This window comes from Pipistrellus kuhlii, unplaced genomic scaffold, assembly GCF_014108245.1.
Source record: "Pipistrellus kuhlii isolate mPipKuh1 unplaced genomic scaffold, mPipKuh1.p scaffold_m20_p_6, whole genome shotgun sequence".
Lineage (NCBI taxonomy): Eukaryota > Metazoa > Chordata > Mammalia > Chiroptera > Vespertilionidae > Pipistrellus > Pipistrellus kuhlii.
The window spans coordinates 44223645-44248478 of NW_023425562.1; the positions used below are offsets into that span (position 1 = coordinate 44223645).

The window sequence follows — 24834 nt, forward strand, 5'->3', positions numbered from 1 at the left end:
TTCATGCTTCCATTAGGGTGATGGGAGAGGTGTCCCTTTGGGGTAATTTCAGGGACATCAGAAAATCCCTGCCTTCCAAAACTCTCATCACCTTCTTGGTGGCAAGTAAATGAGGGCATATTCTGTCTAAAGGTAGAACAGCCTATAAATGTCTGTTCACTTAAGGCCACTGATACCAATTTTTTCCTGAAATCAAGTCTTGCTAGAGGAAGAAAGGGAAGAAATTGGGAGCCTGCCACTTTGATGGCAGAGGAAAGAAAGCTAGTAAAAGAAGAAATTGAAGGCACCCAATATCAACTTCACCTATTTTTCCAATGCCTGTGAGACGGCTCAGAATGTGCAGCCTGCCACAGAGGCATCAGTGCCCAGGTTATTGGAGGGACATCAGTACACTTGGCTTTGTCTTTTTGGGTCCTTCCTCAGAGCCATTCAGCTGGCACGTTGGAGGGCAGTGGAGAGCCCACCATGCATACACCAAGAGCCAGCATTGAACCTGGGGAAGGCGGAGACGGCAGGGTTTGTGCCAGCTGTACCTGTGGCAAAAACCTGCACCCAGATGTTTAACGTTTCACTTTGGTGATTCGTGTGTAGTAACTGTGTCCCTCTCTAGTGTTTATAAGACCCTTTCCTCCAAAGTCCTCAGCAGAGCAGCAGGAAGAGAAGGAGCTATTTATGGAAGACCTGCTAGGTGCCAAGCCCCTTGCTAGGAAGTCTCGAATTTCCCTTCCAAGCCTCATCACAGCATCACAAGGAAAAACTATTTTTCCAACTCAGGGTTGAGGAAATTGAGGCGATCAGGAGGGTGTCCTGAAGCCAGCGATGAGTAGGACCTTTGTCACTTAGCAAAGGCAAACTCTTCTGTCACCAAGACAAAGGGGAAGCCTCTTCAAGGTGCATAGTGTGGTGACTGGAGAGCCCTTCTCAGACTCATTGCTCTTCAGTCCCCCCCCCCCCTTTTTTTTTTGTCCTGAGGTCCATCTATTCTCCCAAGTTCAAATACTGACAGCGATAATCCTGATGGGAGAAGTGGGCTCAGGTCCTTACTTCTGTCCACCTGGGAAAGCACGTAATCCTGTCAAACCATCTCATCCTTCTCAGCTGGTCACACTGAGTGTTGCAGTGTAGAGGGTGCTAATGGGCACAAAGTGGTCATTTTTTTGTGGTCATTTGCTCAGTTTAGCCAGCACCAGATGGCATCCACTGATGAGATACTGACAGCTTCTTCTCTGCCCACCCCAGCCACCTCCACGCTGGGCACTGGGCTGTCTTAATACGAGCGCCTCCTTTCCTTTGTCTCCATCTGACCCTATGGTTTGGTTGTGTGTTGATCCTGAGCCCTTCAAGGGAAGGAGCGGGGAACTTGATCATGAATGAGGCTGTTAATGAGGCAAGCAGTCGGAGATCCTGATCATCTGAAAATCAAGCCAAACGTTAAGGACAAGTAAGGCCGGAGCAATTTAGGTCTGCCTTGTGGAGATCCTCATTCGTTCCCAGATTTGCTTCCTTTAACTGCCAGAGCTCAGAGGGAAGAGCCAGGCCGCTGGGCCCAACTTTCCGTGGGGCTCCACCTAGCGGAACTGTCTTCACATGCAAGCATTATGCTGCCAACGGAGTCCCTCTGCGTCAGAGGCCTGGCATTTGCTTCTTATTTTAGGCGCAGTGTCAACAAGATGGTCAGGCATTTCCTAAATCTAAATAAGCCGAAGGAAGATGTCATGGATTTAAACAGGGTGTACGTTAATTGAGCGGAGCTGTCTCCAAGCCTCATAGCTGGAATTCCATTCACCCTTGAGTGGAGAGAGCAAAGTGGATGTTACACTCACTGGGTGGAGTCCTGGCAGCTGGGAGAGAAGCAGGGAAGGAGAGAAAAGAGCAAGGCAAACATCCTGGAAATTTCCGTCGGAGTTCAGGCATAGGCAGATGAAATGAATGTCAACCTCCAGAAAATAGAGGCAGACAGATGACCTGCAACCCCAGGAAGCTGGCTCTCAGCCACGAGAGAGGAAAATCCCCGTTTCTTTTCTACCCAGGCGGGCTGGGGAGGCATAAAATCCAAAAGGTTTCAGTCCTTCCCACATCACCTGCTGCTCTGTGTGGCCTGAACACAAATGATTTCAATCCTTTCATCCTTGTTGTTTAGAGACAGCATGCCATGATTTTGTAAGATTAGAATTTCAGGGAACTAAAACCTGCTCAGATAAACACCCACCATCCAGCAAGTTCTTCTTCTTTAAAAAATATATATATGTTCTTATTGATTTCAGAGAGGAAAAGAGAGGGAGCGAGAGAGAGAGAAACATCAATGATGCGAGAGAATCATTGATTGGCTGCCCCCTGCATGCCTCACGCTGGGGATCAAGCTGTAACCCGGACATGTGCCCTGACTGGGAATTGAACCACAACCTCCTGGTTCATGGGTAGATGCTCAACCACCGAGCCACGCTGGCTGGGCTGGAAGTTCTTTGGTAGGAATAGTGAATTTAATAAACTACTACAGACTGGTGGCTTTAAACATTAGAAATGTATTCTCTCCCAGTTCCGGAGGCTAGCGGTCCAAGATCACGGGGTCAGCAGGGGCTTGCTCTCACTGAAACCTGTAGGGGACAGTCCTTCCTGTCTCTTCCAGCTTCTGGTGTTGCCGGCCGTGCCTGGCATTCCTTAGCTGTAGACACATCCCTCCAGTGTCTCCCTCCAGCACTCCGCGGTGCTCTCTCTGTGTCTCTACTTCGTCTGCCCTCCGTGCATGCCTGTGTCTTCACGCGGCACTCCACTCTGTGTGCCTCTTCTGCTCTTCTCACAGGACCCCAGTCAGAGAGGATGAGAGCCCACCCGCCTCCAGGATTACTTCATCGTACTGACATCTTGATTGCACCTGCAAAGATCCCATTTCCAGATAAGGTCACCAGGTAGTTGAGATAAGGAGTTCAACATATCTCTTGGGAGACACATTCAAGCCACAAGGAATAAGAAGAGACTCAGGCAGAAAAGCACAAGACCAACTAGTTTCAAGGTGCAGGAGAGGATTCGGAAGCAGGAAGTCTCCAATGCCGCTGGTTTTCCTGAGCCCCCACATTCTCATCCATCCACACCCCTGTTATATTAGGCTGTGGGGGCAACATCACACAAGACCATGATACCATCCACTGACCATTGCTTTCAGAGGATTTGAAATGTTTTTTAAAGACATGCTATTTCCTTAGAAAGGCAATAAAGGCTCATTAATTATTTGGGACATCTTTTAGTTTATATTTGTCACTGACTTGCTGCCCTTTATTTTTAACTGGCATAGAAGAAATAAATATGACTCATTTAACACTACTTGTGCATTTCCATTGAAATGGAGAGTCAACCTGAAATACGTAGAAACTTCCTCTCAGTTACATTATCTAGGTTTCCTTCTTATTTATTCAGTGTGTAATTTAATAGGTCCTTTTGCACTAAAGCATGTCACACTCTCATCTCCACTAATAAAAGAGAAACATGCAAATTAGCCATCACTCCACAGCCAATCAGGAGCAGGTATGCAAATTAGCCCAATCAAGATAGTGGCAGCCATGGAGATGGAGTGAGCAGGAGGCCTGGGTTGACCTAGCAGTGGAGGAAGCCAAGCTTCCTACCCACCCTGGCTGGCCTTGGCTTCTGCTCAAGGCTACAAAGTTTCAATTGTAGAAGATAAATAAATCCCAGGTACCTGCTTCCAGCCGGCCCTGTCCTCTGCTCAAGGAAGCGTGGAAAGAAAAAAAAGAAAAGAAAAAAGGAGGGCCTGGGAACCTGAACCGCTGGGGTGTGTGGCCAGCCTGCAAACAGCCATCAGCCCCTGACCCAGGTTGGCCAGGCACCCCAGTGGGGACCCTCACCCTGAAGGGGTGTGTCCAGCCTGAAAACAGCCCTCAGTCCCTCACTCCATCAGTGGGGGTCAGTTGGGAGGTAATCAGAACAGTGTGGGGGAGGGCAGTTTGGAGTGAGCAGGCCAGCAAGGGGGCAGTTGGGGGGCAAGCAGGCCAGTAGGGAGGTGAGGTGGGAGTGAGCAGGCCAGCAGGGGGGCGGGGGGAGCAGTTGGGGGTGAGCCCACTGGCACTGGGGCAGATGAGGGTGATCAGACTGGCAGGGGGCCATTTGGAGGTTAGTAGGTCGGCAGGCGGAGTGGTTAGGGGCAATCAGGCAGGCAGGCAGGTGAGCAGTTAGGAGCCAGTAGTTCTGGATTGAGAGAGGGATGTCCGACTGCCAGTTTAGGCCACATCCCTGTAAACTAGCAGTAGGAAATCCTTCTAGAGGTCCTGGATTGGAAAAAGTGCAAGCCGGGCTGAGGGAAACCCATGCCCGCCCCCCCACCTCCATGCACGAATTTCATGCACCAGGCCTCTAGTTTCTTAATTTTTTTTTTTTTTTTAATCTCTGTTACCTACTTACATGCATGCAGGCAACGCCTTTTAGGAACTACTTTGTCCCTCCTTTTAAACAGATGTAATAATGATACCTGTCTTCTATGTTCCAGACACTGCTAATTGGTTCATATGCATTATTTTCTTTCTTTTTAAAAAAAAAATATATATATTTTATTGATTTCAGAGAAGAAGGAAGATGGAGAAAGAGAAAGAATCATCAATGATGAGAGGGAATTATTGATCAGCTGCCTCCTGCATGTCCCCTACTGGGGATTGGGCCTGCAACCCGGGCATTTGCCCTTGACTGGAATCAAACCTGGAACCTTTTAGTCTGCAGGCCAACACTCTCTTCACTGAGCAAAACCAGCTAGGGCCATTATTTTTTAAATTATTAAATAAGCATGCTGTAATTACTATTATTTCCACTTAAAGTTGAAGGAGCTGAGACATGGATTCTCAATATCTTGTCCCAAATCACATAGCTCTTCATTGGTGGAGCTGGAATTTAGATTCAAGTTTATGATTCTAAAGCACATACTAGACTATCTTGATAACACTTTCCATAGTAATCTTGACAGATTTTCCTTGACCAATCTAGTTCTTTTTCGTCTTTCCAACTTTTGATTCACAAGAAAAGGATCTGGTTTTGGTGCACAGACCAATACCTAATGGCCCAAAGCCATTTCAATGTTCCCAAATGTTGCTTTTGGCCAGTAGGTGGAGACATGCCTATTTTATCTCCTCAAAAGATCTTGAACTCTTACTGAATGCAGTCTTCACTCTTCAAACCCCCCAAATCCAAATGGCTATAGAAAGAGAACCAGATTACCAACGAGTCAAAACACACAGAACTGAGCCTATGGACTACGCTGTTCATCACAGTACTCTTCTAAGCTTTATTAAAAGTGAAACAAACAAATAACAAAAAACTCCAACAGTGATTCTAGAATTGGTTGAAGCAACAATGCATGTATACACATTGCATTGTTTAGAGACAGCATGCCATAATTTTATAAGATTGGATACTATCATCTTAACAACTACGTAAATGTACTTTTGAACTATAAAGAATTACATCTAATGAACAACATAAACTGATGAACAAAAACAGATACAGAGACAGAGAAGCATTGATCAGACTGTCAAAACTCAGAGGGAAGGTAGGGGAGGGTGGGATAAAGGGGAAAGATCAACCAAAGGTCTTGTATTCATGCATATAAGCCTAACCAATGGACACAGACAACAGGGGAGTGAGGGCATAAGTGGGGGGGATAGGGGAACAATGGGGGGATAAGGACACATATATAATACCTTAATAAAGAAAAAAAGAATTATATCAATAAAATCATGTATCTAATAAAGGTGACGATATGATGAACAACTTTACAATGGCCTTGGTAACTTTCATAAAATTGCACCTAGTCTTCAGGAACTATATATCTAGAGTAGGTGGTACATGGAGTGCAGTTTCTCTGTGAGTGTGTGATTGACCTTATTGGACAATGTGGCAGGCCATGTGCAAAGTATGGTGAATACAACATAGACAGATGAGATCTACCCCGGGGACTATCTGTATGCGTGCACGCGCGCGCGTGTGTGTGTGTGTGTGTGTGTGTGTGTGTATGAGTGTGCACATATGGGTGTCTATATATGTATTGAGTACATGTGTGCACATGTGTATAGAGCAGATCCTCATAATTCTTGGATTTCATTTTGCAAATTTACAGATTCACTAACATTTATTTGTAACCCAAAATCAATACTTGTGGTACTTCTGTGGCCATTTGCTAAGATGCATAGTCAAAGATTGGACTCCCTTGATGTGACATTCTCAGCTGAGGGTGAGGAAGGCAGTGCTCTGCCTTCTAGTTTCAGCTCTCTTACTGTAAGTGTCCTTTTCATCATCTTTTTAGTGTCATGATTTTTGCAAATTTGTGCTTTGTGTTATATCATTGTTTAAAATGATATTGTTCAGCATAGTGCTGAAGTGCTGTCTAGAGTTCCTAAGCTCAAGGAGGCTGCAATATGCCTCCCAGAAATACAGTGTTAGATCAGCTCCCTTCAGGCATGAGTTACAGCGCTGCTGTTGTGAGTTCAATGTAATCAATTAGTAATATACCTTACATAAGGTGTCATGCAGCAAGGTTATGTCTTGCTGATGAAAGAAAATGTGACCAAATGCTTGAAGGATACAGGGATGATCCTGTATTTTCCCAAGGAGCAAACATTTCAGAATTCAATCAGTGTTCATGGTGACTGTATACACCAAACTGATGTGAAAAACAAAAGTGACTACACACACACACACACACACACACACACACAGTTACGTGGGATATTAATAGAATTCCATGTAATGCTGATAGAGTGGCATCTACAAAATCTGTACAGTTGCTCTGTGAGCCCTCATATGAGCGGTGTGCAAACTGGGAGGTGGAACATAGGGATTAAGAGAACCACACGAGGTGAAAACAAGTTGTCGGAACTGGAGAGGACTTCTGATTTGTAGACCAAAAGGCCTGATATTTGTTTCTTTCACCTAAGGCAGGGAGGTATGGAGAAGAAAGAGAGGGAAGACAGGAAACCTCAAGGGTCCCTACCATTGAAATGGGGATGGAGGAGTTGGGGAGAGCTGACTTGCTGATCCCATGAGGTTACAGAGAAAGAGCAGGTCTTGACTAATCCTGTCTCACTAGGCTCCAGGGATGACTAGTTGGATGTGAAAGTTTTCCTCTTATTTTTCATACTCTCTTCTGTGTTCCTGCCCTTCCCAGCATTACTAGTAAACTGCAATCATGGCTTCAGAAGGATTCTAACCTTGTTTAGAGTGGAAGGGGAGCAAGAAAGCTGTACAGCTGGATTCCTTCCTGCAGTGCCCAAATGGGAGAAAGAAGCCTGTGGAAAAGCAGATGGTAGCAGCCAGCCAATCCCTGGGACCCGCTGAAAAGAGAACCAGGGCATCTTTGCCATGCACACATTATCCTAAGATGGAGCCCACACACACATGCTCCTTGAGTGACTCCTCTATGGCCAACCTTCCAAGAGGAGCCTGGACCTTTAAGAAGGGTGTCAGCAAGTTCTATAAAACAGCAGCAGTCAGGGCTGTGAGAACTGCTGTGGCCACCCAGAAGGCCTTGCTGATCTATGGGAACCAAGGAACAAGGAAGACACCTCACAGGCCTGAGGGAGAGTGCAGTATAAATACCAGCCGGAAGGACTCCAGAATGACGCAGAAAGGGTCAGAAATACTTAGAACTGCTCAGTAATGCTTTTGTTTCTGTATCACTGAAAGCGATCAGAAGTGTAAAATAAAAATAAGCTTAGAGATGTGAAACCCAGTGGGGGAGGAGCCCTACAGCTTTAACACCCCAGTGCATGAGATGGGAAAGCAGATGTGCTCCAGGCTGGGGTCTGAAAAACCAGGGCGATGAGAGTGAAACGACAGGATCTGGTGTCCTTAAGGAGAAGGAGAGAGGTAGGATCTGGGATGTATAGACAAGTAAGCGTTAATTCCTGGCTAAACGTTAGAATCTGCCTAAGCAGTCATTTTTCGACCCTAGGCATAAGCCTTAAGATCAAAAGTGGTGCCAAACTAACCACCTTTTCCCATTTTAGAGAACCTCTACATGATAAGCAAATCAGAGGGAGTCCAAGCAGAAAGTGGATGTGGAGGATATTCCAGGGAGTCTTTTCCTTTAAGATGGAACTCTTTAAGCGCCGAAAGTGGTTTGGCTCAATGGATAGAGCATCAGTTTGGGGACTGAAGGGTCCCGAGTTCGATTCCGTTCAAGGGCATGTACCTTGGTTGCGGGCATATCCCTAGTAGGAGGTGTGCAAGAGGCAGCTGATCGATGACTCTCTCTCATCGATGTTTCTAACTCTTTATCTCTCTCCCTCCCTCTCTGTACAAAATCAATAATATATATATATATATATATATATATATATATATATATATATATATGGTGGAACTCTTTAAAAGTTTTGCTCAGACACCTCAAACTTGCTAAAAGATCACAGCTGAAGATTCCTGATGGGGGTTTGACATTACACCAGGTGCTCGCCTGCCTCACTGAGTTATTACCCTTCATCTTACGCAGGAAGGTGCCAGCATGCTTTATGAATTTAAATTAGTATTCAGAAATATGAGCGGTGTGGCGATGAAGAGATTTGGGCAGAAGTGATTGTGAGGCCCTAACAATTACAGCTGAGAAAATATACTGAGATGGCCTGAATATCAATTCTGAGATAACCTTCCCACTTGACATTTTTAGAATTTCATATTATCCAGCATTGAAAAGGGAAGATAAATGGCTCTAATGGTCAAGTGTATCTCTTGGTATATTGACAGGCCAACAATATACGGGGAAAGGTGGTATGTACTGTACACAGGAGAGAGAAACCAGCAGGTGTCAGTGCTGGTTGACCTTGGCAGTAAAGGCAAATTCTGGGCCAAAGTTTCCTTGTCCATGTCCTAATCCCTAGAACATATAAATACAACACCTCCCACGACAGAGGAGGCTTTGCAGATGTGATTAAGGATTTGGAGATGGGAAGATCATCCTGACTGTCCAGCTGGTCTCAAAGTCATCACAAAGATCCTTACAAGTAAAAGAGGGGAAGCAGGACAGTCAGAGAAGGAGATGGGGCCATAGAAGCCGAGGTGGGGATGATGAAGGAGGGCAGAGAGTCACAGGATGGGGCAGAAGTGTAAAATAAAAATAAGCTTAGAGATGTGAAACCCAGAGCGGGAGGAGCCCTACAGCTTTAACACCCCAGTGCATGAGATGGGAAAGCAGATGTGCTCCAGGCTGGGGTCTGAAGAACCAGGGCGATGAGAGTGAAACGACAGGATCTGGTGTCCTTAAGGAGAAGGGGAGAGGTAGGATCTGGAATGTACCTTGGTTGCGGGCATATCTCTAGCCTCTGGTAGCAGGAAGGCATTCTCCCCAGGGAACTGCCAGCACCTTGATGTAAGCCCAGCGAGACCTGTTTCAGATGTCTCACCTTCTGAACTGTGAGAGAATCCATTTGTGCTTTAAGCGGCTACTTTTGTGGTCATTTGTTACATCAGCAATGGGAAACGGACACACTTGTCTTTAACCAGACGAGTGCCTGAGTTTTTATGAGAAAATAGAGGATATTTTCATATCCCTTAGAAATAGAAAAATTACTCTGGGAAGGCAAAACAAAGCCTGATTAATGAAAACAATATAGGACGTAGGCTTCTCCCAACTAAATGCAATCCTTGTCCTATTTTTGCAGCCTGAGAGTATGAAGAGGGAGCCCTATCCTGTCCACGTATCAGCCAAAGCAGCACCCTATGTGGACGGAATGGATCACCCCTCCTTTCACCCACTATGTCATGCTTGAGCAATTCGTAAAATTAGATTTCAGTAATTAAATCATTTCTCTACTCATCCCCTTAACATGGTGTAAACATTTATGCAGATGGAGAATATTGTCAATAATCAAGTATTTATATAACATCTGCTAATCAACATTAATTGGTTAGAGTGTTGTTCCAATATTCCAAGGTTGCGGGTTCGATCCCTGGTCAGGGGCATACAAGTAGTAACCAACAAATGCATACATAAATAAGTGAAACAACAAATTGATGATCCATCTCTCTCTCCCCCATTCCTTTCTCTAAAATCAATAAATAAAAATGTTAAAAAAAAACACACACAAAAAACCAAACCTTCCAAGGTCAACTAGTTCACATTTGCATAGATTACATATAAATTGAGGATCAGTTAGGATCAAGACAGAACACTGAGGGTGGTTATGGAGAGTGATCTCTTATTCCTGGGAAGGCTTCTACGTTATTCGATACAGGGCACAACAGAAAGATATGGCCTCAAAATAAGGCAATATTTATACGTACAAAAGGGTTAGGACTTCAACATGTTTGGGGGGAAATAATTAACCCACAACACGCTGTTGAAAAACCTTCTTTCAACAGCAATTGAGTAACAGAGTGCCTCAATGAGACTTGGAGCTCCAGCTAAGATTTGGCCCTGAAGTCCTTAAAATCCTGGGGGGGGAAAGTGATTTCCCAAATTCCAAAGCTTTCAATGATCCTTCACTGTGTTGACTTCCAGTCAGAGGCTAAAAATCACCTTTGGGAGCAGCTGATTCTTTTGCTTTGGGGAAAATATACTGATTGTCCTTTTGTTTATGCAAAGTAAAGCAAATGTCCTGTTCTGAAATAAGGTGGCTCAAGATAAAGGGACTTCTGCCAAAACCGGTTTGGCTCAGTGGATAGAGCGTCGGCCTGCGGACTGAAAGGTCCCGGGTTCGATTCAGGTCAAGGGCACGTACCTTGGTTGCGGGCACATCCCCAGTGAGAGGTGTTGCAAGAGGCAGCTGGTCCTCTCATCAATTTTTCTAACTCTCTATCCCTCTCAATTCCTCTCTGTGTAAAATCAATAAAATATATTTTTTAAAAAAGATAAAGGGACTTCCATAATAACAAACAAATCTGTCTTTATTAATCTGCAGAGTGTTCCTGGGGGGAGCAGTTGGGCCTGGATTCTGGGTAAAACAAGAATGGTGTCAAGTGCATTCCCTTGCTCCCATGGGGATTCGGAGAAGTGGGTGGGGCTTGGGTTACAGGTAGTGCAATTTGGATCCAGGCTGAAGGCAGAGGAGAAGGTACCCTGAAGCTGGAGCTAGCTGCCTGGATTTGCAATAGATGATTATAAAAATTCTCAGGAATTTTTCAAGCTGGTTTCTAAACATGACTACCATTAAAAATTAAATAACTTACAATTCAATGCATTATATTACACACAAAGTTAACAAATACTAAAACCCATCACTCTGTAATTATATTGCTACCATTATTATTTACATTTTTGGATCAAATGTGTCGGATGGTAGAAATATTATAGAGGATGTGCTACTGTGCCTCTCTGCCCAATTCCCATTTTATGACATTGTGGTTGGCAGCTTGAAATAAGCACGGTGGGAATATTTATACCATGGGATATGCCAACACTCAGAATCAGCCTCCTCAGTTGTTCAACATCTACCAGCATGCCGGGGTGGGGGGGGCGGGAGGGTGCAGGGGAGATGGCAGTCCTGGAAAAGGGAAATTAAGGAGCAGGCTAGTGTCTATGCATGGGCAAATCCAATGGGAGAGCCCAGCAGGTGACAAAGTGGCAAGAGGGGACGTGTAGATGGACTGCAGTCCAGCCCAGAGAGCCGATGCCTCTAAAAATTTATAGACCATGTAAGCTCTGTGCTAGCAACTGAATACTGTGGGTCTCAACTCTATCTGAGGCCCCCCACAAGAAAAATGGATATGTAAATGGGGCTTGAGGGTTCTATAAAGAGTCAGAAGGGAACCTGAGGAAGGACTGGGTTTCTGCTCATTCCACAGGCAGGGGCACCAACTCATGTCTTCAGAGAGACTGACTACCTCTTTGTTCCAGAAAGTCAACAACAGTCTTTCCTATGGCCTTTCTTAAGACCCCCAGACTCTCCAAGGTGGTGTTGTTTGTAGCATTTCCTAAAGTTGTTTGTCCGAGAAATAGTTCAGGGTCAGGGGTCAAGGCTCCATAATAACAAACTTTGGAAAGTTCTAAACTAGACACATGGGCCGCGTGGAAAGTGACCTGGCCAGCCAGGCATTTTCCAGCCCCGATCACAGAGATCCTTAAAGAGGAAATGCTTGTCATTTTCCCACACAAATGGTACTCACATGGAGCTTTCCTTAGAACCCTTCCTCCAAAACACTCAAGGAGAAGAAATCTTTTTGCAATGATCTAATAAGGAAGAATAAACACCAGGATACTGTCATCTCCATTGTGTGTACAGAAAGTATCAATGAGGGCCAATATTGTTAGGTTTAGCAAATAAAAATATGGGATGTCCGGTTAAATTTGCATTGCAGGTAAACAATAACTTTTAGTAACTGCATGCCCCATACAATACTTGAGACGTACAAATACTACATATATATTTGTTGTTTGTAGTTTAGAGTCAGGACCTGACTGACAATTGGCCCAAAGACCTCAAGAGACACCCCTTGAAGTCATTCTAGCAAAACTAAGCCAGTACCCTTGTCTACCTAGCAATTCAAACAGTCAATGATCAGGTACTATTAGCTCAAACCTTCACAGAAGCCTCTATGTTTTATTGCAAAGGGCTGATTTTAGAAACACTGTTCACAAACGGCTGCTGGGAAACAGGCCAGGGAGGGAGGGAGACTCCTGCCCAGGTGTCTCTCTTTTGCGTCTTTTCCTGTTTCCTGTAGCTGCCATATCTTCATTCTATTCTCAATTTCCCAGGCTAATGAAGACCTATGATTCCATGCTCCAAAAATGGCAAATACTTCAAGCTGTATTTGTCTTGATACTGGTTTATACAAGTATTTTGCTGACAGAGTTCTCTATTTATGCTCCATTTGAACCACGGCTGATTATTTACCATTAGTTGGTAGCATTCCTGAATTGCCTAGGGGGAAATCAGTTTGTTTGGGCCATAAAGGGAATTGGAGGCAATTGGAGCAATTTAGGATTCTAAACTGGCTGCACATAATTCTGGAAGTGAATAATCTGTGTGTATCTATAGATGGCTTTTTTTTTTTTTAAGGAAACAATTTCCTGCAAGAGAAATGAGAACAGTTGGCATTGTTCTAATTACAGTTTCAGTTTTTCCCAGAATGCAGGAATCTTCACATTCTTTTCAAAACAGCATGAAGGAAGTTGGAAGCTTCCTTTTAAAGAAAATACCATCTCATTTCAATGTTTAAAAATACCCCCTGTGCATAGGACCAATTGCTGCCCTACTTACAGCTTGGGTTTTAAAGATGTTGGCTGTAAACGTTTTCATTAAATAATAGGAGGGGGGGAAACCATAATTTAAGAGTGCAATTGCCCGGAAGAAATTTTTATCTCACTAGTAACTTCTTTGGCTGGATCTAAAGTCTATAGAAGCCTTGCTTTTGGAAAACAAAACAAGCTTCGCAACCTTAGCAACTACTTGTAACTGTTTTTAGAGTCAGTTGTGGACAATGCCAAGTGCTGGTGAGGAGGGGGTGTTAGTTCCCTCACATGTTGCCATCATAATCATGCACTGACCATGCAGTACAGCAGCCCCACTTGTAGGTATTTACCCAAGGAAATAGAAGGACATCCTTTATAATAAGAGAGGAATATGCTAATTATCCATTACGCCGTGAAGCATAATGACCGACTGCATAACGACTGGATCACATATCTGCAGGAGGGTGGGGCAGTGAAGCAAATATGAACTAAAGATAGCCAAATCTATAATAATAAAAGCATAATATGCTAATTAGACTAGATAGCCGAATGACCTTCTGGACGAAGCTGTGGCAGCAGGGGCCGAGGCAGAGGAAGTTAGGGGCAATCAGGCAAGCAGGCAGAGTGATTAGGGGAGATCAGACAGGCAGAGCAGTTAGGAGTGACCAGGCAAGCAGGCAGTTAGGGATTAGGGGCAATCAGGCACACAAGCGAGTGGTTAGAGGAGATCAAGTAGGCAGGCAGAGGCAGTTGGGGGTGATCAGGCAGGCAGGCAGGCAGGCAGGCGAGCTGTTAGGGGCAATGAGGGAGGAAGGCAGAATGTTTAGGAGCCAGTAGCCCCGGATTGTGAGAGGGATGTCTAACTGCCAGTTTAGGCCTAATCCTGCAGGGATCCCTGTGGAATAAAACCTAAACCAGCAACCAGACATCCCCCAACTGGTCCCAGATTGCAAGAGGGTACAGGCTGGGCTGAGGGGACCCCTTCCCTCCCCCCTAGTAAACATTTAAAAAGATGCCCAGGGCTTTGCAGATGCTGCTTCCCCAGAGCCACCGATGAGCCACCCATGTCCAGCCATGGTGAACCCCACCATGTTCTTCGTTCGGCATTGCCATCAATGGTGAGCCCTTGGGCCATGTCTTCTTCTAGCTCTTTGCATACAAAGTTTGAAACACAGCAGAAAACTTTCATGTCTGAGCACTGGAGGAAAAGGATTTGGTTAAAAGGTTCCTGCTTTTACAAAATTATTGTGGGATTTATGTGCCAGGGTGATGACTCCAGCAAGGCCATCTATGGGGAGAAATTTGAGGATGAGAACTTCATCCTGAAGCACAAACAGTTCCCAGTTTTTCACCTCACTGCTAAGGCTGAGTGGTTGGCTGGCAAGCATGTGGTCTTTGGGCAGGTGAAAGAAAGCATGGATATTGTGACAGCCATAGAGCACTGGGGTCCAGGAATGGCAAGACCAGCAAGAAGATCACCTTTGCTGACTGTGGACAAATCTAATAAATTTGACCTGTGTTTTATCTTAACTACCAAACCATTTCTCTCTAACTCAGGAGAGCATCCCATCGTTTGGAATGTTCTATAATCTTTGTGTTCTTGCCTCAGTTCATTGGGTCCCCTATTTTCAATACTAGCTGTATTGAAGAGTTAAGTTTATGATTATGAAATAAAAATTCAACAACAAAAGAGGATGCTCAGTCATGCACTGAAACTAAAGTGAGATACTATACATCTGTTAGAATGGCTAAAATTAAACAATTTACAATACCAAATGCTGACAAGGAAGTGGAATGACTGGAATTTTTATTCACTGCTGATAGGAATGCAAAATGCTACAGTCACTTTGAAAAGCAATTTTGAAGTGTCTCTTAGAATTAAATATTTACCATATGACCCCACAACTCACTCTTAAGAGAAATGAAAACACATGCCACACCAGTTTTAATAGCAGCTTTATTTATAATTACCCAGAGCACTCCACAGCTTCCCAAAGAAGATGGCCACGGGTAGCCATGCACCCTCAGAGACTGTCAAGGAGCAAATGTTCCAAAATGTTGCCTCTTCCACCAAAGACAGAACTTTTGCTGAAGCCCACCCTTTTGCTCAGCACCTAACACTATGGTTTGTCTGTTGAATCAGCATAAAGGGTAAAAGGAAATCCTTTATTGATGTAGCAGGTTCCTCCACCCAAAATATCTCATTGATTTTCTCAATTTTGCAAATACAGTTGCTTTTATGCAGCACTACTGTAGACCCAGTTCCCCAACCATGTACTTGGCTTTGGAAGGAATTTCAATACAATTTCCGAATCTGCCGCTATACCGCTGTACCTGATTTTCGATACTTTGCCTAGACCTATTTTCTACAATGTCTCCAAGTTCCATCTTATTCTAACCACTTGTTTGCATGTAACTAACATTATTCTATAGCATGTTGATTTTTTCTCTTTAATGCTCAGGAGCCCAGGTCTAGGGGACAGTTAGGTTCAGGGCCTCAGGTCTGGTAGGGTTAACATGAATGTGGTGTCTCTCGGTTGTAGGAATGTGCCGTACTCTGCACCGCCAAGGAAGGAATCACTTATTAATGTTCCTCCCCTGCTCCCAGGTGCACCCTCTTCCCTGCACCAGTTTATTCTGAGCAATGCACCTGTGGTAGACAGATGGCAAAAAGGGCCCCATTCTTCCCCTCCTGTATGCATCCCTCTCACAATGTCACTGGGCAACTCTTCCCATCAAGAGGTGGGGCTGCTTCCCACCCCTTGAATCTGGGCTGCCCTTGTGTTTTACTTTGGTCCACAGAATGTGGCAGAGCAAGGCCTAGGCCTCAAAAGCTCTGACACGCTTCTGCTTGCTCTCTTGGAACCCTGCCGCCACCCTCAGCTCAAGGCCAGGTTAGCCCACTGGGAAGATGAGGGTCCACGTGGAGAGGGCTCAGCCTGGCCCAGCCAATGCCCAGGCAGCCTGCAGACTGCACCTGGGAGCAAGCCCAGCTGGGCAGGGCCAGGCCTGAAGAACCAACCATGCTGAGCCAATCCAACTTGTGAACTCAATAAACAGTAGTGTTTTAAGCCACTAAGTTTTGGGTGGTTTGTTTCATAGCAAGAGCCTCACCACAGGAAGGTTCCAGTACAGCACATTCAAATTGCTCTTTGTGTGTATAAGTAGAGAGAAAATTTGATTTTTTTTCCTTTTTCTGGTATTTGTGTTAAATATGGGTATGAACTGTTAAGACTCCATTTCCCTTTCAACTCCATGTTTTACAAACATTTCTTATGAGAGCAGCAGCAGATAGGTCATCACAGCAAGCAAGTCATGCTCTGTCCCAACTCAGTTATCACGGGTTCCACCAATAAGACACAACGTAACCAACAATGAACACCAGAGCTTACCACAGAGGTCAGGAATAAGACAGACTGTTATTTAACAAAAGGCCCCGTTTAAGCAAACCACAAAACAACTCTCCTATGGTCAAATATTACATTTAATAATCTCTTTATCCCATTCCCCCAAACAAGTTTTCATTATTTTCTTCATTTCATTCTTTTTACATTTGTCAAGTACATCTCTATAATACACAGATGCAGACTTAACAATTGCTATACATTTCCTATCATGAATTGTCCTTGGGTCAATCCAGAATTAGTAGGGGCCATTGTGGGAAAGAATGCGAATACTACCTTCCTCTGAAAGTAGATTCTTAATTGTTTAGCACCTTTTTTTGTTTGTTTGTTTGTTTGTAAGGAGCTCATCCTTTTGTTATCTCTGGATAAGGAGAGAGTCAAAAATTGTCATTAGTGCCTTTTCCGAGGAAGAAAAATGAAAGCACAGAAAGGTAAAGTAATATCAGTGGGACGATGACAGTCACAGCGGAAACTCGGGTTTTCAGCTCAGCATTCTACTTTGTGAACTATACTTTGTTTAATATATTCCATCTCAAAGGGGATAATGGTTTCTCCCATTTTTATCACATCTCTTTGGATGAATGTTAACTAAAAGGGCAGAACAGACAGTAAATTCCCACCAACTGATCATCCTGGAAGTTTCTTCTTGCATTTTTTCCCATCTGTTGAGGAATGCCATAAATTATACAGCCCCCCTCCACTTCTCCATTAAAAATCATAATTGGCTGAAACCGGTTTGGCTCAGTGGATAGAGTGTCGGCCTGCGGGCTGAAAGGTCCCAGGTTTGATTCCAGTAAAGAGCATGTACCTTGGTTACAGGCACATCCCCAGTAGGGGATGCATGTTTCTCTCTCATCGATGTTTCTAACTCTCTATCCCTCTCTCTTCCTCTCTGTAAAAAAATCAATAAAATATATTTTTTAAAAAATCATAATTGACTGCTACCACTGTGGCACTTCCAAGAGAACTACAACCAGTAGGGAGAAACCCATGACTAGTGGTCATTCCCTGTAGCCAGGCCATTAGAGGGTGGACAGTGGCCACGGTAAGCACTCTGAAAACCTACCAGGCCTGCAACAGTAATTTTAGGTATTTTAACTTTTCTCTAGTATTTGAGAACAAATACTCATCGACCACAGCAGATGGAATAACCCAGGTAACTCCCTGCAGTCTGACTCACACTGTCTGTTTCCTAGCAAGAGGACTGATGCTAAGAGAATACTGCCTGTGTGATACAGTTTCTTCAGTCCACCACAGGAGGACTTGGTTCTTAATTCAAATGCACTGGAAAATAGCAGGAGAGTTTTCCACTTCTGTGCGGCTAACTTCTACTTAGGAAGAAAATAAGGCCTGTTGCCTATAGCATTTATGCCACTCTGGTTTAGAGAAAGAAAATGCATATTAACTTTTCAACTGTATGCTTTCTTTCTTGAACTTCCCTAGCACCTTCTTTTCACTCTGTGCAGGCTATCCCTGAGCCCCATTCACTCCACATCGTTTCCCGGAGAGGCATCAAGAATGAGGAAGTAAAGCTGCAGCAGCCGGCATTTTTAGGGGTTTATTTATAGCAGTACCTGGCTGCCTCTGTTGGAAGGGGTGAATAAATTCCCCACAGGGATGATTTGGGGAGGAGGATGCACACTTCATCTCAGTTCTGCCTAACCATGGACAAAACAAAAACATTCAGAGAGAGAAAAGGGGTTTCCCCTTTTCCGTCTTTTAGAAAAATGGGAATTCAGCAATATTTTCAAAAACACAAAGTCCCTCCACTTGTTCCCTGAGCCTCCTTCCAGGCTTCACATTTCTAACCTTTTCCCCAAAAGTGCTTAGTACAGACCCCAACACTCCCTCACCCCCACCCCTCGCACCAGGCATTACCGAAACACAGCTTCCTACTCTTATGAGAAGGGGCACAACAGAGAACACATAAACACCATCACCCTTGGGAAAATTCAAGAAAAATCCTTAAATAGTAAAAAAGTGGGGGTGGAGGAGGAGAAAAATGTTATGAGATTAAGTGAAATGCAAACACAGGAGAGGAAAAGCACAGACCCAAATACAACAGGACCGCCATAAAAACATGTCACAAAGAGAGGGACTACTGAGGAAATAACCTCAGGGTATTGGGAGGGAGGAAAAACCATAAAAGGAAGTAAAAGTGGAGCCACCAAACTAGAGCAACGTGTACCTGAGTCATCAGCTGGTATGTGACTGCACGCCAGTGAGGGGTGAAACCCTGTTTGCGTTTTTTTAAAAGCCCCGATTCAACGAATAGCACGGTGGGTGGAGAATGTCAGGTAACTGGACGCAGTTGTACCGCTTGGAGCCACGTGCAGGCAGATCCCCGGCCGCACCCCGCCCCGCCCGGCCAGGTGCAGGTGCTCGGGGCCCACGCGGCCCGCAGCCCCCATGGGTACGAGGTCCCTGTGGTGCTGCAGGCCGGAGGGTGGGCTGCGGAGGGTGGGCTGATGGCCGGGAAGTCGCGGCTGATCCGGCGGCATCCCCGATCCGCGGAGTGCCGAGAGCCACCGCGGGTGCCGGGCGCTCAGCGCTGCGCCCAGGGCGCGCGGGGCTGGGCTTCGCCCTGCTCCTGCACCGGCCGCGAGGCCTTGTCCGGCTCCGGCTCCGGCTCCGGGCCGCTGCACGGGTCCGGGAAGCGTGGCCCGAGGCCCGCGAACGAGTCGCAGCACGGCGGGCTCTCCTCCTGCACCGGGTGGCCCACCGGCTCCCCAGCGCCGCCGCCTGGCCCCGCCGGGCCCTCCTGGGAGTTCTGGCTGACGTAGACCACGATGATGTCGCCCTTGAAATTCATCACCTGCCCGCTGGAAATAAACGTGGAGTTACTGTTTCCAGTCACATTTCCTGCAGGGGAGAGGAAGAAAGAACACGCAGAAGGTGAGTCGTCCGTTCGCGGTGGGAACCGGGTCTTGTGAGAGGGAAGTTTTCCAATGAATGGATGGGGCGAGGGTGGCCGCTCCTCACCCACAGGTCTCCTACACGCAGCGGGCACACCCAGGAGTTCCTTCATCCGTCCTCTCACCAGGCCTGGCAGGCCCAGGAAGAAGGGAGAGAGGCAGAAGACAGGGGAACAAGAAAGAAAAGAGGGGTGAAGACCAGGGGAGATGAGCCTGGCAGTGGGCCCCACTCACATGTTGTCATTTGACACATGGACTATGGAGTACTAGCAGGAGTGCACCGGGACTGGAGATTCACAGACAAGATTCAGATGCCACAAATGGATTCCTGTGCCCATTTGTGATCCCATTTGTGCAGCAAACAGCCGATGGACCAGCTATGGTCCCATGTGTCGGGAAGGGCAGTGAAGGATGGAGGGAAGGTTGTCTCCTGTGAGGCTCCTGGAGCCCACCTCCGCCCGGCCTGCTCTCTGACCACGCTCACTCTGAGGCCGGTCACCCTGGATGCCTGTACACCTCCCACCTTCCCTGGAGGTCCCTAATGGCTCGGCCCTATGGGGTCCCTTGGCTTCATATTTAACAGAGGTTAATCAATTTCCTTGACTTTGTTTTACCCCGCCCCCTCCCATGGGGGAGAGGATTCAGAAGACTAAAATGGGGGCGGAGGGGAGGAAAATGAATCCTATAAATCACTCTTTCCTTCTGAATGTTGAGGAGTGTGCTCTGTCCCGAGGGGGTTCTGTTATCACTTCTTCGTGGGTGAGCAGATTTAGCCAGTTTTTAATTAATGGGCCTTTTGAAAAACAAATAGGAGGTTCAACAAATGCTAGAAAACCTGCTGCCTCTTCTTCATCTTCTATTTTAAAGAATGATCCTCTGAACTGAAAGTAAATGCCACAAACGAAGCAGACACAGAACTGCCCCCAACGCTCAGCATCACAAGCAGGACTGATGTCTGCGCAGGGGAGGGGAGCTGCCTCCTCTTCTTTCTTCTCTATCGTGACAAAGCCTAATAATAATTCACAGAAATAAAATCGGCTTTGTCACCACCCCATGTGAAAAGATCCTCTCCAAAAGGGGAAGGCATGTTTTGGATGGTCTAGTGAATACCAATGGCACGCAGGCTATTCCTGTGGGGAGCCTTCCCTTCACCCACAGCCATGGTTGGCAAACTGCTGCTCGAGAGCTACATGTGGCTCTTTGGCCCTTTGAGTGTGGCTCTTCCACAAACTACCATGGTCTGGGCCAGTCTATTTTGAAGAAATGGCATTAGAAGTTTAAGTTTAAAAAATTTGGCTCTCAAAAAAAATTTCAATCGTTGTACTGTTGATATTTGGCTCTGTTGACTAATGAGTTTGCCGACCACTGACCCATCAGGGTACCTACAGAGAAGCCAGGACTGAGGCACAGTGGCCCATGAAAATGCAGGGATTTCAAATGTGAGCAACAGCCGAAACCGGTTTGGCTTAATGGATAGAGCATCGGTCTGTGGACTGAAAGGTCCCAGGTTCGATTCCGGTCAAAGGCATGTACATTGGTTGCAGGCACATCCCCGGTAAGGGGTGTGCAGGAGGCAGCTGATCAATGTTTCTCTCTCATTGATGTTTCTAACTATCTCTCTCTCTTCCTCTCTGTAAAAACTCAATAAAAATATATTTTAAAAAAATGTGAGCAACAAACCAAAAGTGACTCATGCTATTTCTCCCTTAGACAGTCGTATGGGGTATACTCCAAGATGGGTAGTGAGGGTGGGGTGATACTTGCTTAATAATCCCCCAGGCAACATGGAGGAGGACAGTTAGTATTTCCATTCACCAATTAGTTAGACTGACCCACATTCTCTGTTCCCTCTGAAACATACTGACAGGTGCTCCTAACATACAGTGAACTCTAAGCTGGGAGCTTGCCTTCTAGCATGCCTATGTCTTTCTGCTCCCACCAGTTACCAAGTTAATTCTCAAGTATGTCCTTTTTTTTTTTTTAATTGTCCTGAAGCATTTAACCGTTTTCACAGAAATAATTTTCATACTTATCCACCTCGTTTTTGACCAGTTAATGTAGCAGTTAATTCTCTCATTACAAGGGGATCAGTGCACACTCTCGGGACTGAAATGCAGGAAGCATGCCTCTCACCATGTGGGAGCAGAAGGGCCTGGGCATTCCAGAGTGACCTCTTACTTGTGAGTAATCAGTGTGCTGTGGGCTGCAGTCAGCTTTCTTTCCAGAGGGAAAGGAGAGTGTGGACCAAATTATGGGATAAATGGAGCTATGGAGAGCACCTGTTACGGTACCATAGTGATAGAACCACCACCCATCCAGGACTCACTGAGTGCTCCCTGCCAGGCTGGCTGCACTGCAGACACCAGCTCCCAGGTTCTTTGCCAGTGAGCATTCAGGTTTGCTGTCTTTTTCCCTCTTGTGTTTGACATTCTTTTCATGGCTTGTCAAAATGCAGACTCATGTGCACATAATCTAATAACATCATTGTCATCCTGGCATCTCATTCTCTGTAGAGCAGAAGGCGCATAACTGGTAATTAAAGGATGGTGGTTTCAGTGGCTGGCTGAGTACAGGAGGGGGAGGGAACAGAAGAGAGTGCAGGGATCTGAAAGCTCTCTGGTCTTGTCCTGACAAACAACTGTCCAGACCTCAGCTGCTCATTTAGAAAATGAGCATCAGTCTGCAAGCCCTGCTAGCCTGGCAGGTGCAGCCAACTGAGAGGGCATCCAATAACTATTCAATAAATGAATAAGTGAATGTGTGAACACACAGCAGGACAGCATGAGGATCAAACGAGACAATGGATTAGATAATACTTGGAAAACAGCAAAGAATTGGTCGCAGGTGCAAAGACGGTATTACTAGTCACAGAAGGTAGTATTAGTGCTCTTGAACTCTCAAGGAAACAGATTTGGGAAATGCACACAGCAGTAATGCTCTTTCCATCTCTATCTTGTTGGGGGATCTCAGTCCATCTTGAAGGTTGAAAGAGCACTTCTTCCTAGAAGTCTAACTAACATTTTGTTTTCATTGCGGGGAATAATCCATCATTTTGACTGCCTCTGGTTTGAACACTCATTATGTAATTCTACACGAAACCCATAGTCTCGTTTCTTGTCATGCAAGTCAGCTGTGAGATGAATGTAGGACTCCAACAGATCACAGTTTAGAATGAGTTGGTAATATCTTAATCCTGTAATATCCATCAGTCTTGAATTGTCCTTGCTTAAAAGTAGTAATTCCTGCCCTAACCGGTTTGGCTCAGTGAATAGAGCATTGGCCTGTGGACTGAAGGTTCCCAGGTTCCAGTCAAGGGCATGTACCTTGGTTGTGGGCACATAACCAGCAGGGGGTGTGCAAGGAAGCAGCTGATTGATGTTTCTCTCTCATTGATGTTTCTAACTCTCTATCCCTCTCCCTTCCTCTCTGTAAAATAATAAATAATATATATATATATATTTTTTTTTTAAAAAGTAGTAATTCCTTAAAATGTGCTCTTTATCTTTCATAACAGAAATGTTTTGCAGGGTTATGAAAACTGACCCGAGAGGGCAAGACCTTGGATAGTCAATTATAGGTTGCCACGCCAGCAGGCTGCATGACCAGCTGGGTGCTGCAGGGCCTCTGGGTTAGCATGGTTGCCATGGTTTCTGCCACTGATACCTGGCCCCAAAGTGGGTAACTCTTTCCACTGAGCACCAAGAAAGCCCAGGATGTTCTACTGACAAAGGAGACTCTTCCCTCTAACACAGCTATAAGGGGGGTACATGAAAAGGGGATGGTGTGGATGAGGCTTATTAAGATGCCTTAAAGAGGCCTGAGGCATTTAGCCCTTAGAGCACATGTGTCAAACACAAGGCCCACGGGCCAAATCCGCCCAGCCAGGCCTTGCAATGTGGCCCGCACCGCGCTGTCATCACTGCACTCCGCTGCGTTTCCATCACAAGGACAGTTTATGACTGTTCAGTAAACCATTCGGCCCGAGATTTAGGCTGGATTTTAGATTTTGGCCCCTTCTCTGATTGAGTTCGACACCCCTACCTTAGAGCCTCTGGGAAGCCAAGCAGAGTAAGGGCCCCCTGTACCACTTCCTTGTTCTTCTCAGCTGGCCTTCTGGCAGCTTTCCCCTACCAGGAATTTATTTTAAATTTTTTCTCTTGCAGAAAAAGATGGAGTTGGAGGCATGTGAAACAAAGAGCTTTCCTCCCAAAAGAATGGGTGAGAGCAAAGACTAACTTCCTGAGACAACTGGCAGAGGAGAGGGGACTCCCAGGTCCTGGTAGCCATCACCTCCTGCACAGACTGGTGTACTTCCCACTCAACCTTCTGAGCCTGGCCTGGGCACTGCCCCTTGCTCAGCAGAGCAGCCAGCTCTTTTGGGCCTACGTTTGCCCTTATTCTGGGGCACACTGAAGACTCCCCAACACACAGTAAACAAATGAAGTCATATTCCTGGGAGTGATTTAAGGGGAGAGGAGCGTGGCTTCAGGTCCAGGCTCTGCAGGGAGATAAGCAGGATGTCAAGACAGTCTTATGTTGACTGAACAAATTGTATGTGAAGGCTACCAAAGAGTATGATGTGGGAGCCAGAGGACATGAGGGCATTGAGTAAATTGGACACATTGAAGGATTTCTAACATTCGAAATGGGTTTCTTGACTTAACATGAATATTTAATGTGACATTAACCAGAAGAATTTTCAGGTAACTGGAGAAAGGTAAAAATAGCATTTAGTTCAACAGAAACAATGAACAAATAAAGTGGCCCTTCACGATCAGAAAGTGGGGTCCTTGCTTTTATAGGGGCTGTATGGACTCTCTATTTTTCAGGCAGAGAGAAGCAGCTTCATTTTTAGAACTGAATCCCTAACAGAATTTACATTTATAAGCAAGGGAATGCATTTTTCTCTTTTCAAAAGCTTATTATGTCATATAAAAATGCATAATGTGGCCGAAACCGGTTTGGCTCAGAGGTAGAGCGTCAGTCTGCGGACTGAAAGGTCCCGGGTTCGATTCCGGTCAAGGGCATGTACATTGGTTGCGGGCACATCCCCGGTAGGGGATGTGCAAGAGGCAGCTGGTCGATGTTCCTCTCTCATCGACATTTCTATCTCTCTCCCTTCCTCTCTGTAAAAAAATCAATAATATATATATATTTTTTAAAATGCATAATGTGTGAATACTAAATCACAAGAACTATAGCAAATTAGACCATCCAACTGTCAGTCAGATATTCTTCAGAGAAAGAGAACTAAAAATATACATGAATATGCTCCAGCTACCCAGCTACCCTGGGTGCCTTCTGAATTTCTTAAAAACTGGTTTTATATTTAATCCATATGCTTCTCATGTGATTT

The 24834-nt window shown here is 45.4% G+C and overlaps 1 protein-coding gene and 1 pseudogene across 3 annotated transcripts in view; one reads left to right on the plus strand and one right to left on the minus strand.

Annotated features, from left to right (window-relative positions):
- Positions 1-14233: 14233 nt before the first annotated feature.
- Positions 14234-14689, plus strand: LOC118707438 (annotated as a pseudogene).
- Positions 14690-17833: 3144 nt separating this feature from the next.
- TNFRSF11A (TNF receptor superfamily member 11a) overlaps positions 17834-24834 on the minus strand; it is a 50425-nt gene continuing 43424 nt past the window's right edge. For all 3 annotated transcript variants that reach the window (XM_036417683.2, XM_036417681.2, XM_036417685.2), the window contains exon 10: positions 17834-19425. In XM_036417683.2, the coding sequence (XP_036273576.1) occupies positions 19109-19425 (317 nt within the window). In that variant the 3' untranslated portion in view covers positions 17834-19108. The remainder of the gene's footprint in view (positions 19426-24834) is intronic.